At 41.0% G+C, this 14,046-nt stretch overlaps 3 protein-coding genes across 3 annotated transcripts; 2 read left to right on the top strand and 1 right to left on the bottom strand.

Annotated features, from left to right (window-relative positions):
• The first annotated feature begins 2,004 nt into the window (after window positions 1-2,004).
• On the top strand, window positions 2,005-2,316 carry LOC120029764 (proline-rich protein 15-like protein B). Its single transcript, XM_038975035.1, has one exon. It carries the CDS (start codon window positions 2,005-2,007, stop codon window positions 2,314-2,316), a length of 312 nt encoding a protein of 103 aa, XP_038830963.1.
• A 2,652-nt stretch (window positions 2,317-4,968) lies between these two features.
• LOC120029834 (pyridoxine-5'-phosphate oxidase-like) lies at window positions 4,969-11,364 on the bottom strand. The gene is made up of 7 exons (XM_038975121.1): window positions 11,156-11,364; window positions 8,948-9,072; window positions 8,751-8,850; window positions 7,872-7,925; window positions 7,555-7,683; window positions 5,475-5,545; window positions 4,969-5,360 (listed from the first exon to the last, which is right to left on the bottom strand). Exons 1-7 carry the CDS (start codon window positions 11,342-11,344, stop codon window positions 5,204-5,206), a joined length of 825 nt encoding a protein of 274 aa, XP_038831049.1. The 5' UTR covers window positions 11,345-11,364; the 3' UTR covers window positions 4,969-5,203.
• A 1,132-nt stretch (window positions 11,365-12,496) lies between these two features.
• Window positions 12,497-13,711, top strand: LOC120029369 (39S ribosomal protein L10, mitochondrial-like). Its single transcript, XM_038974595.1, has 3 exons — window positions 12,497-12,661; window positions 13,147-13,291; window positions 13,410-13,711. Exons 1-3 carry the CDS (start codon window positions 12,506-12,508, stop codon window positions 13,577-13,579), a joined length of 471 nt encoding a protein of 156 aa, XP_038830523.1. The 5' UTR covers window positions 12,497-12,505; the 3' UTR covers window positions 13,580-13,711.
• The last annotated feature ends 335 nt before the right edge of the window (window positions 13,712-14,046 follow it).

Genomic DNA, 14,046 nt, shown 5'->3' with positions numbered 1-14,046 from the left:
CACTACGCTGACAGACACAGCAAACCTTCTTGCCACAGCTCGCATTGATGTGCCATCCTGGATGAGCTGCACTACCTGAGCCACTTGTGTGGGTTGTAGACTCCGTCTCATGCTACCACTAGAGTGAAAGCACCGCCAGCATTCAAAAGTGACCAAAACATCAGCCGGGAAGCATAGGAACTGAGAAGTGGTCTGTGGTCACCACCTGCAGAACCACTCCTTTATTGGGGGTGTCTTGCTAATTGCCTATAATTTCCACCTGTTGTCTATTCCATTTGCACAACAGCATGTGAAATTTATTGTCAATCAGTGTTGCTTCCTAAGTGGACAGTTTGATTTCACAGAAGTGTGATTGACTTGGAGTTACATTGTGTTGTTTAAGTGTTCCCTATATTTTTTTGAGCAGTGTATAATGTGACATCCAACTTTGTATCACCAAATCCTTGTTTGATCTAGCATGGATGAAAGCCTCTAACAAGCACATTTTTTTTCAAGCACTTTCTCCAGGTTGACTGACATACTTAACTCAAAGGCCCGTGCAGTCAAAAATGCAATTTCCCTGATGTTTTGTATATATTTCCACACTATGGGGTAGTGTAAAAGACTGCCTGAAATTTCTGCCTGTTTTGGTTGGATGGAGTTTTGGCCTGCCTGGTGACATCACCAGGTAAAGGTAAAGGTGGTAAATTATTTTCCAATCGTTTCGTTCTGAACAGAACCATATATATTTTTTGTTGCGTTCCACTGTTCTGACCAGCAAAATAAAACACTGAACGGGTTCGAACCAAAAAACATATTTTTTTTATTGTTCCTTTCTGTTCCTTTTTAAACTTCAGATTTTTTTTTTTTTACATCTAGCTCGACATTAAATTACTTCACCAATCAGTGCGGATAGAGCAGTGTAGTGTGCTATGGAGCGGGCAAGCTATTTACATGCATTGTACAGACAAGTGTAGGATGCGAGATGCAACAAATTTTGCGGGTGTTGGAGAGCGCGAGAGAGGGTGGAGCAGGCGGTTTGGCTTGAAGCACTAGGCATCTTGTTGTTTGACATGCATTATCTGAAATAGGCCCACAGAATTATACCTATGGAGGAGCGGCTTCTATGAAAGAACTTTGAACATCTTTGAACTTCAGAGAGTTGGCTTCATGTTGGACCAGAGCTAGCTAGCTAAAAGTAATTAACCGGTTCCCATGCTTTTAAAATAATGGTTCTGTTCCCGGAACAGTATAGATTACTTTTGTTCCCAGTTTTTGGTTCTGTCCCCTGAACCTTTTATGGTTTTCGGTTCTGTTCCGGTTCCTACCCCTGGTTCCAAACCTCTGCCAATAACAGCCAGTTTTCAGTTGTCCCCTCCCACAATCCCAGTAAGGTACATAATTGTAACCCAGAAATTATTTGATATTGAGGTAAAAACAGCTGCATTAGACAATTAGGATAAAAGTTGATCATCATCAGCTAATGCTATATTTAAAGGTGCAATATGCAGAAATGGCTTCGCCATTTCCTGGTTGCTAAAATTCTAATATTTTGTCAAATTTCAGTTTGTGATGAAACAAGCAGTGTAGAGAATCATTGTACCATCAAAACCGCTGTGAAATATATTTCAATAACCCAAAATACAGCATTTTCAGATGTTTGAAGCTTCTGTACAAAAACTAAAGTAAAGGTCGCAAAAACGAAACTTCAGAATAGGAATCATACAAATAACGCACATAGAACAGATCTACCGCTTCTTAAACTTGCTTTCAATGAGAATGACAGATCTATAACTAATATTCCTATGTGAATTTGTCACCCAAAAAGTTACATTTTGCAGCTATAAGGTCTGGATAATTTTCACTTTAGTCTGCCAATCAACTACAAGAAACATGTCAGCATTGTCTCAAGAATCCCCCCTGCCTTTGTCTCTTGAACTTGAGTCCTCTTGCTGTGCAACTGTCACAAAACCAGGTGCCCTTTCCCTCCCTAGGTCTGCACCCCCTCCAGTCTCTGTCTGTGCCATGGCTGACCCTGGCTGGTGGAAGCTGACCTTCTCACGCAAGAAGTCTGAGGTCAAGGTTGTGTACAAGATCCCCCCAGAGTATGGCAATAGCACTGGGAATAAGAAGCATTCCAACAGCTCTCAGATCCCCACAGACGACCAGTTCAGTGCCAGACTGGAGAAGATAGCTGATAAGTCGGCCACTAAAGGGCGCCATGTTAAGGTGTCCCACTCTGGTCGCTTCAAGAAGATCCGTGCCACACTGGCTGAGAACCCTATGTTGTCCCCTGAACATGGTCTTAGTGATGAGAACCACAGAGCAGAGAAATAACATACATAACGCATGTGCACACACACACACAAGTGCATATCAATACCAATGAACAACAAACAGCCACACCACTCACAAAAACGCAGCAATCTTATTCGCACAAAACATATATATATATATATATATATATATATATATATACACTCCCAAGGTGGACACCACACTCAAGTACACCGATAATACTGTTACCATCTACATTCTCACTCACACCCATATAAACAATACAGTTCAAGGTTATTGATGCACAGACATATTAGAATGTGTGGTATCCTTGTGTGGATAGCTAGCAAAGTACCTTCAACAGTTCATTCCTGTGAGCATTGCACTTTTCAAGATTTTCAAGAATAAGGCAACAAATATGTTGCCTGTGTCTGAACAAGGGCTCATGACCAGTAATCTGGAGTGAATATATGTTAAAGTATATGAAATTATGATGTTTAGCTTCAAAGGTTTGTTCGTTATAGATGTTTGTTATACATATACATGTTACACAGAATTACCTTGGCACAATTGCTCTCACATCAGATCTCTTAATCTTAATATACAGTTGAAGTCGGAAGTTTACATACACCTGAGCCAAATACATTTAAACTCAGTTTCACAATTAATGACATTTAATCCTAGTCAAAAAAATCCCTGTTTTAGGTTAGTTGGGATCACCACTTTATTTTTAGAATGTGAAATGTCAGAATAATAGTAGAGAGAATGATTTATTTCAGCTTTTATTTCTTTCATCACATTCCCAGTGGGTCAGACGTTTACATACACTCAGTTAGTATTTAAATTGTTTAACTTGGGTCAAACATTTCAGGAAGCCTTCCACAGGCTTCCCACAATAAGTTGGGTGAATTTTGGCCCATTCCTCCTGACAGAGCTGGTGTAACTGAGTCAGGTTTGTAGGCCTCCTTGCTTGCACACACTTTTTCAGTTCTGCCCACACATTTTCTATGGGATTGAGTTCAGGGCTTTGTGATGGCCACTCCAACACCTTGACTTTGTTGTCCTTAAGCCATTTTGCCACAACTTTGGAAGTATGCTTGGGGTCATTGTCCATTTGGAAGACCCATTTGCAACCAAGCTTAACTTCCTGATGTCTTGAGATGTTGTTTCAATATATCCACATAATTTCCCTCCCTCATGATGCCATCTATTTTGTGAAGTGCACCAGTTCCTCCTGCAGCAATACACCCCCACAACATGATGCTGCCACCCCCGTGCTTCACAGTTGGGACGGTGTTCTTCGGCATGCAAGCTTCCCCCTTTTTCCTCCAAACATAACATTGGTCATCAGACCATAGGACATTTCTCCAAAAAGTACGATCTTTGTCCCCATGTGCAGTTGCAAACCGTAGTCTGGCATTTTTATGGCGGTTTTGGAGCAGTGGCTTCTTCCTTGCTGAGCGGCCTTTTAGGTTATGTCGATATAGGACTCGTTTTACTGTGAATATAGATACTTTTGTACCTGTTTCTTCCAGCATCTTCATAAGGTCCTTTGCTGTTGTTCTGAGATTGATTTGCACTTTTCGCACCAAAGTATGTTCATCTCTAGGAGACAGAACACATCTCCTTCCTGAGCGGTATGGCGGCTGTGTGGTCCCATGGTGTTTATACTTGCGTACTATTGTTTGTACAGATGAACGTGGTACCTTCAGGCGTTTGGAATGAACCAGACTTGTAGAGGTCTACAATTTTTTTCTGAGGTCTTGGTTGATTTCTTTTGATGTTCCCATGATGTCAAGCAAAGAGGCACTGAGTTTGAAGGTAGGCCTTGAAATACATCCACAGGTACACCTCCAATTCACTCAAATGATGTCAATTAGCCTATCAGAAGCTTCTAAAGCCATGACATCATTTTCTGGAATTGTCCAAGATGTTTAAAGGCACAGTAAAATTAGTATATGTAAACTTCTGACCCACTGGAATTGTGATACAGCGAATTATAAGTGAAATAATCTGCCTGTAAACAAGTGTTGGAAAAATGACTTGTGTCATTTAGATGTCATCCAGATGTCCTAACAGACTTGCCAAAACTATAGTATGTTAACAAGAAATTTGTGGAGTGGTTGAAAAACTAGTTTTAATGACTCCAACCTAAGTGTATGTAAACTTCCAACTTCAACTGTACCTATATATATACACCTTAATATACCTATATTTCAAAGGCAGATTGATCAAGACATGGATTGCCTGTGGAATCAGTCCATAACAAATTCAACACTGGGACTTCAGCCTAATAGGCTATCGTTATTACATTATGACAGAGAAACTGCTGTGGATGTGGGCCATTAAAATACATATTAGCAGCTAGACAGAACATGTAGGCTATCCCTGCTCCAATAGAATGGAACTCATGTACGAACGTTAAATAACAGACACAGTACTGGAGATTGTGCTCTTTACAAGTACAGTTTCTAGAGGTTGTTGAGGCCTGCAGAAACACATTGCTGATTTTCTGTCAATCATTACCAAACAGTGACTACTCTACTAGACAGACTTTGCACTTCATGAGTCAGAAAATGCAAAGCATTCCATATAGCATATTCAGATTAGCAAAACCTTGTGTCACAGGTTATGTGCTAGACTGTATAGTTCATAGTTGCATCACATTAATCATGTTCCATTGTTGCCTTGGAGACAATAGACAATCAGGCCTCCTAACCAACCAGAAAATGTCTCCTTTATTTGGTATAAAACAAGACCAATTGAACAGAACAGCAAATTATGGCTTAATAAGATACACATCATATAGCACTTAGTTATTCAACATCAAAATGTTCCTAATGTATTGAAATGATGTTGGTTTGATTGATGATGTTGACATGAGTGAGTTGTACGCTAGCCCCAATCTCCAGCCTGCTCTTTAGTCCATTTCCCCTAACCGTCCTTGTCAAGGGGATAGCCTCTGGTACACCCAGCCCGCCTCAGCATGATGTTGATGCTCTTCTAGAACATTTTTCGGCCGTGTGAAAACAATACGGTCATGTAGCCTGTTGGTCTGACCCTGCCAGAACTCTATCATGTAAGGCTTAACGATATAGCCTCCCCTGTTGGAAGACAGGCAAAAACAAGAACAGGCTTGCATGATAAGACCACTTACTGCACAGGTTTGGCATGGCCAAGTCATGTAGAATTCCTGGTGATTTGATAGTAATACTAACCAATAGTCAGGCATTGGGACATCTGTGTCCTTGTACTTTTCCTCCAGCTCCGCATTTTTCTGTCTCAGGTACTGCAGAGTGAAACAAAACCGTCAAATGGGCAACTCCACGCCAGGACAGACCAAAAATATTTTGTGTATCTCAGATTCTGGCAATTCTCACAGAGAAACTTCATTGGGAGGAAGGATGTTTGACAAGCTTTTACATTTGTATCACTTTTTTTTTATCATAATGAAAGTGGTCATTTTAGGCCCTTTTAAGACATACAGTTGAAGTCGGAAGTTTACATACACTTAGGTTGGAGTCATTAAAACTAGTTTTTCAACCACAAGCACGGGGGTGGCAGCATCATGTTGTGGGGGTGCTTTGCTGCAGGAGGGACTGGTGCACTTCACAAAATAGATGGCATCATGAGGGAGGAAATTTATGTGGATATATTGAAGCAACATCTCAAGACATCACAAAGCTTGGTCACAAATGGGTCTTCCAAATGGACAATGACCCCAAGCATACTTCCAAAGTTGTGGCAAAATGGCTTAAGGACAACAAAGTCAAGGTATTGGAGTTGCCATCACAAAGCCCTGACCTCAATCCCATAGAAAATTTGTGGGCAGAACTGAAAAAGTGTGTGCGAGCAAGGAGGCCTACAAACCTGACTCAGTTACACTAGCTCTGTCAGGAGGAATGGGTCAAAATTCACCCATCTTATTGTGGGAAGCTTGTGGAAGGCTACCCGAAACGTTTGACCCAAGATAAACAATTTAAAGGCAATGCTACCAAATACTAATCGAGTGTACGTAAACATCTGACCCACTGGGAATGTGGTAAACCAAATAAAAGCTAAAATAAATAATTCTCTCTGCTATTATTCTGACATTTCCCATTCTTAAAATAAAGTGGTGAGCCTAACTGACCTAAGACAGGGAATTTTTACTAGGATTAAATGTAAATAATTGTGCAAAACTGAGTTTAAACGTATTTGGCTGAGGTGTATGTAAACTTCCGACTTCAACTGTATACTGTACATGCCTCCTGTAAGACCCTATGATCCGTGAACCATACATGATACGAAAACATCTTGGTGTCATTATACTTCTTTATAGTGTGCTTTCAAGTATGGAGTATTTCTAGATTCTGAAATAAAATGTTTAACATTCAGTTATTCAACATAAACAACATGAATATCTCAAAAGTACCCTTTTTGATACATCGTTTGGAATAATATCCTCTTCAAACACATACAATTTCCAGAGTGGGCTCTCTGGTACCATTGAAGATATGACAAATGTATAGACATGTATATTATAGGTCATAACCAATCACAGCCCTCCTTTAGGATTGCACATTCACAAAAATCACCTTTTTCTTTTCTTCATTTAACTAGACAAGTCAGTTAAGAACAAATTCTTATTTACAATGATGGCCTACCAAAAGGCAAAAGGCCTCCTGTGGGGATGGGGGCTGGGACTAAAAATAAAAATATAGGACAAAACACACATCACGACAAGAGAGTCAACGCAACACTACATAACGAGAGACCGACGACAACATTGCATTGCAGTGTGGGTGATGCTTATAAAATAATAACTTAAAAATTGTATGTATTTGTAGAGTATGTCATAAAAGGAACAAAATCAAAAAGGGTACTTTAGAAATATTATTTTTCATGTTGAATAGATTCATGTGAGAAAAAAAATCTCAATCTAGAGATACTCCATTATGTTAGAGCACACTATAAGGAGTATAATGACACCAAGATGTTGTCTGTATCATCGACGGTTCACAGATCATAGGGTCTTACAGGAGGCATGTATAGGTTTAAAAAGGACATAAAATAGCCAATTTCATCATCATTTTCAAAAAAATTGTTTGTCATACATGTCAAGCACCCTTCCTCCCAATGAAGTTTCTATGTGAAAATTGGCAGAACATTCTGCGATACCCCAAAATATTTCTGGGCTATCCTGGCCTGGAATTGCCCAGATTTAACATATTTCATTAATTTCCCTCATTTTGAGGGAATAAGTCCCTCAATGGTGGAAGGCAATAATACAGTGGAGTAGCATGGACTGGTTCTCACATTTCTGTCAGGGACGGCAGTGCTTTGTCTGCTCACAATGGCCCCGATCTGGCTACTCTTGGGCCGGGAGTGGAAGTAGTCACAGGAACGCTGGTAGGGGATTCTCTCCACATTGCCCTCGATACGGATCTGCACACACACATTCTCAAGAGTAGTGCCAACTACTGTACAGCAAATTCAGTGTCATCCTGCATTAGTTAATTGATTCAAAAACTACATCACAATGTGTTTAAAAAAAAAATCTAAGATATTTGAAGATATTAAAACAATGGGTTGACCAGTAGGCTACATTTTAAGAGGTAAAATGAAGCACATACCTGCCTGTTGATGGGCTCCCAGTAAAAGCACAGACATGCGTAAGGGTTGCTGTCCTACCGGAAGGGAAATCAAAAATTCTGATGTAAAGTCTGCAAACAGAAGTAGTAGGGCTGGGCGATATGGCCAAAATATCATATCACAGTAGTTTTTAAAGTGTTGATGGTATTTGACTATTTTTTTTTAATAATAAAAGTTCCACATTTGCTTTACGAGTAGTGCGTGATGCTACGGTGGCAACACATACATTCTACATGATTTTAATGGGTCTTTCTTCATTCTGATTGTTTTATACTGTTCAATTTAACTTCAACCTAAAATACTTTCCTGCATTTCCATCAATTTCTGCATATCCTGCACTCATTTTAGATCATTCCCACACTGCCAGCTAACTAGCGATTAGCGGCTAACAGGATTTAGCTAAAACGTGGTAAGAAAAGACAAAGTAGCTGTTTGCAGATGTAACACAAACTAATTGTGTAATTACAGAACGCTTGTGGATTTAAATTAAGAAGACAAGTGGAAATAACATCGTCGTCATCAACATTGTTGCATGTGCTGGATTGATGCAGACTGAACGCAAGTGTCTCGTGGTCAAGCAACAACAAATACGCCCCTTCAGTGACAGAAGGATGACTCAAGTAGAAGGTGTAAACTATAAAAATTGACGTTACACACGGCTTATCACATTTAACAGACCATACATTCAAAAACCGTTATAGAAGGTAAAGTAAAATCCCAAACCGGTCCGTGCATCAATATCGGTATATTGTAAAATACAGTATACTGCCCAGCCCTAAGAATAGTATGACATAATCTAGTAGTACATATATTTGAGAGGACAGGAAGATGCCTGCCTTGTGACAGTAGCAGACACTAACCAGCTCTCCACCTTTCCGGCTCTCGTAGTTGGTAAAGAAGCGGAAGCCTTCATCGCTGTAGCCTTTTAACAAGACCATACGAGCAGATGGACATCCTTCTCTTCACGTAGAAATAAGCAGATTGATAGAAAATGTGTTACAATTTGAGCTTAAGAAGCAAGCATTGTGTTTAATGGAGTACTTACGGGGGTACTCACTTAGTGGATGTGGCGATGCACATTGCATTGGGCTCTCCAATTTCAGGACATTTTGTGGCTTGATCAAACCAATCTCCAAACTGCTTGATGGGATCCAGAGACACGAGCTGATTCTCCTCAAAGCACTACGACATGTTAATATAATGACACTTTTACATCAAAATGCACATTACATTGAAGACATAAGCAGACTTGGACATTTAAGGAAATACATTTTGAGAAATGTCTATTATGCCATCTTCAATACATTTCTGATATCACTCCAATTACTGGGGTGTATGCAGTGAGGTGAACCTTCATAACTTTGTAGATGATAAAGATGTTATGACTAGAGGTGACACAATTCTCTTTTCTAGTATGTGGACAGCTGCTTGTTGAACATCTCATTCCAAAATCATGGGAATTAATATGGAGTTGGTCCCCCCTTTGCTGCTATAACAGCCTCCACTCTTCTGGGAAGGCTTTCCACTAGATGTTGGAACATTGCTGCGTGGACTTGCTCCCATTCAACCACAAGAGCATTAGTGAGGTTGGGCATTGATGTTTGGCAATTAGGTCTGGCTTGCAGTCAGTGTTCCAATTCATCCCAAAGGAGTTAGATGGGGTTGAGGTCAGGGCTCTGTCCAGGCCAGTCAAGTTCTTCCATACCGATCACGACAAACCATTTCTGTATGGACCTCGCTTTGTGCACGGGGGCATTGCCATGCTGAAACTTGAAAGGGCCTTCCCCAAATTGTTGCCACAAAGTAGGAAGCACAGAATCGTCTAGAACATGGATCATCAACTAGATTCCGCCACGGGCCAATTTTTTCTTGAGGTGATGGTCGGGGGGCCGGGAACATATTTACAATCATTTGTAGATGGCAAATTGACCTCAAGAAGCCCAAACATATACAGTATCATGTTTGACTAAAACAGAATGATTTCAAACCATGCTTACATTTGTATATGGTCACATTTCTCTCTATTATGCGTGGGACTACTTGGAAACAGATTTTTTTAAGTAAAATCATTTTTTAGCTGATTTCCAGGTGTTTTTAGTCTAATATGTTTAACAACAAAACATGTATTTATTTATTTTCTCAGAAAACTTGGGTGGACAAATAAAACCACCAATGGGCTAAATTCGGACCGCGGGCTGCCAGTTGGGGAACCCTGGTCTAGAATATCATTGTTTGCTGTATTGTTAAAACCTTCTTCACTGGATCTAAAAGGGCCTGAACCATGAAAAACAGCTCCAGACCATTATTCCTCCTCCACTACTAAACTTTACAGTTGGCACTATGCATTGGGGCAGGTAGCGTTCTCCTGGCATCCGCCAAACCCAGATTTGTCCGTCGGACTGCCAGATGGTGAAGCGTGATTCATCATTCCAGAGAACGCGTTTCCACTGCTCCAGAGTTCAATGGCAGTGATCTTTACACCACTCCAGCCAATGCTTGGCATTGCACATAGTGATCTTAGACTTCTGTGTGCCTTTTCGGCCATGGAAACACATTTCATGAAGCTCCCGAGGAACAGTTCTTGTGCTGACGTTGCTTCTAGAAGCAGTTTGGAAGTCAGTAGTGAGTGTTGCAACCGAGGACAGAAGATTTTTTACACGTTACACGCTTCAGCACTCAACGGTCCCGTTCTGTGAGCTTGTGTGGTCTACCACTTCGCAGATATGCTGTTGTTGCTCCAAAGATGTTTCCACTTCACAATAACAGGTGACATCCTAAGATGGTGCCACGTTGAAAGTCACTGAGCTCTTCAGAAAGGCAATTCTACTGCCACTGTATGTCTACGGAGATTGCATGACTGTGTGTTCGATTGTATACACCTGTCAGCAACGGGTGTGGATGACATACCGGAATCCACTAATTTTAAGGGGTGTCCACATACCTTTGCATATATAGTGTATATTATAGGGCCGTTATGCTCCCTTCGCCAGCGGTGGAGCTATTGGGAGATACCCCTTCATTACATCACAAGACGTTGCACGTAAGCAAAGTCAGCTTTGTAAGCAGATTTTACATTTGACTAAAGTACATTCAATTGACATATCATACTTGCAATGTGATGGAAATGTTGGGGTGCCGCTGGTATATGCAAGTGTCTGCATTTGCCATTGCCATCTTTACGGTCGTTCAACCCAAATTAGAAGGGTAAGTGAGGTAGCTTGTGCCATAACAAGAATGTAAGAAAAAAAAACTTGTTAATTCTCACCTCTTCGTCTCCTTTGTATTTTTTCCGCATGCCACTGAGATCCATGGTTGTAGAATCACTCGTAGATTTCGTGCAAAAGGACTGAGAAAATAATGCTCGACAGCAAGCTGTCAACGAGGCATGGGAATGAAAGTATTGACCTATTTCACTGATATTCTTTAATGTACTGCAACTGGGTATGCGCCTCATGCTTGTACAACAACCACGCAAAGCCTGACTGACGTAATCACGTTCACTGTCTCACGTAAAATATTACGCAAACATTCGCTGACTTTTGTAACCAAAAACAGTACTGTATGAAGAGAGGCAGAAACTGCTTCTCCAGGAGAAATAGGTGGCAAGCTAAGCTTATGCGCTGAACTACGCATATTTAAACTACGCATATACAGGCCGTCAAACCAAATATTTTTTGGAACGAAAATGAAAACGTGTCAGTTTGTAATTTGCACGAGGTTGGAGAAATAACATGTTCAACTAGTTAAGACATTTGCTCGAATCTTGGTTGTTCCTTTAGATTTCGAGAAAATTACATTGTTAAATGAATACAGCTACATGTCGAGTCAAACCATGTTGTTGCAGTCTATGTCCTCTGTTGTACACAGTTTACACCTTATGACTTCTTAACTAGCCGTCATTAGTTAGTTACACCGGCTAGTTACATAAAAAGCTAGTTACATTGTAGCAAGTACCTGTCTAGCAAGTGCATGGCTGCATTGTAACAAGCAGAGCATTGCAACAACAGCCTTTAAAAATACACCTGGAGAAAAAACGAATTGCAACTTCATGCTTTACTCTTGGGTGGAAGGTTATTACAGAAAGCTTGATGTGCAAAATGCTCTGTACACTACCACCATATACATCCTTTCTTTGATGTCAAACCTGAGCCAAGACCATCACTGTACAAAGATAATCACATTGACATAAAGATGGATTGTATCGTATCACTCACATCATATACTGTATTATTGGAATGTATGCACATGCACACACAAGTGAACACTTTTATCCAATGCAACACAGCTATCAGGTTTTATTGCCTGCATAGAACGGTAGGGCTCCTGAGCTGCGCCACTCAGGAGCCCTACAGACCTTGGTTCAATCCCGGGCTGTATCACAACCAGCGGTGATCTGGAGTCCCATAGGGCAGCACACAATTGGTCTGGGTTAGGGGAGGGTTTGACTGGGGTAGGCCCCTCATTGTAAAATAAGAATTTGTTCTTAACTGATTTGCCTAGTTAAATATAAGATTCAGTCTGTCTAACCTCTATTTTTTTAATAAATCCTCCTTTATAAACACACAATAAACACCTTATTAATGTAACATGTGTGTCTACAGGATGGCTGCCCCTGATGCAGAGTGTCCAGCATGGCTCTAAGGCAGTCACACGTCACAAGAAGTCCATGCACATCCTCAAACAGAAGCTGATGACTGTCACTGAATACATTTCACCCAAACCTGCGGCTCCCCCAGGGATTCTGACCCCCCACGTCAAACCAGTTCAGGAGGTCAGTGAAGTCCAGCGCATGTGTTTATAACTCAAAAACAAGCACAAGAAACCTGTCAATGTTCGTGTGCATACTGGAGCTGTCTTTTCAGCGCCACACAAACACACATCTATAGTTGTGTAGTGCTGAAAGGAGAGCTCCTCCATCCGGTCAGTTAGGAATAGCATCCGGTCAGTTAGGAATAGTAGTGATGTGAGCTGGTATCGAGATGTGGACTGATTTATGAGTCCTGGTTTATTCACAAGAAAGTGGCCTGGTGTTGCTCTTGAAGAAGGAATTGCAGACAGTGTTCCAGGACTGTAAGATGATCGCTGTGTTCCAAAACAACGCCACCAATTCAGAAGATATTCTGCTTCTCAAGCACAGGCTCTACTAGCATGGCATCAAAATCAAGCTTGTTTATATTGTGCCTTTGAGGCAAATTGTATAGCCGTTTGCATTTGGAAAGAGTTTAATATGACGTTTTTGACATTGTTTAACCACAGGTGATGAGGTCCTACCTGCCAGACAGCCCTTACATTAACATGGGGCCTCTATTCAATGGCCAGACTGTTATATTTGTTAGTAAAGAGCCAAAGGTGAAGCAGATGTTTCTGAGTTTGAGGACCAGCCCCCAGGTGGTATTATTGGGTAAGTACAATCTGATGGTCCTACTACCAGTATAGCAAAACTGTATTACATGACTTCAGTGAAGATACTATAATACAAGCAATTGTGTAATGTCTTACTTTTCCTCCCACTGTTTTAGGGGCTCGTATATGGAAGACATTGCTGAGTCAGCCGGGGGTGTTGAACTATGCCAAGCTGTTGTCAGTGACCCTGGTTCAGGGAGAGACTGACCACGATGACCCCTCAGACAGCCTCCATGCTGCAGCGCCACCCCGCCCACCTCTCATTGCTGCTCCAGCAAAAAAGTAAACGCACCAACCTACTTGGTTAAAGAGGTTAAGAGGTCATCGTCTGGGGTGATCCTTTTTTAATATATCAAAATCTGAGTAGACATTTGCAAAAGTCATTACCAAGAGTCATGCATGTTGCAATAGTAATGAGAATCAGGCTAGCCAAAATAAACACAAGTGGTCTCGGGAGATCCTGACAAATGCTAATCTGGGGATTACAGAATGTTCATCTGGGTCAGTCTATTACCGATTACCGCTGCTATTCTGGGTTTGTGGGAGAGAACCTAACATATTCATCTCAATTCAATAGCAGTCTGTCACAGGGCAAGCCCTACTAACCCACAGGGTTGCGTATTCATTGAATGTGTGTGTGCTAAAGCACATGAAGTATCCTGTTCAAATAGCCCTCTTGAATTTCTTATTTAACTATAGAAAATAGCTTTTTACATCATGTCAGTCTGTCATGTGTATTCTGTGCTGCAGAAC

The sequence above is a fragment of the Salvelinus namaycush genome, chromosome 35 (assembly GCF_016432855.1).
Source record: "Salvelinus namaycush isolate Seneca chromosome 35, SaNama_1.0, whole genome shotgun sequence".
NCBI lineage: Eukaryota > Metazoa > Chordata > Actinopteri > Salmoniformes > Salmonidae > Salvelinus > Salvelinus namaycush.
This window is presented reverse-complemented; position numbering and strand designations above follow the sequence as displayed.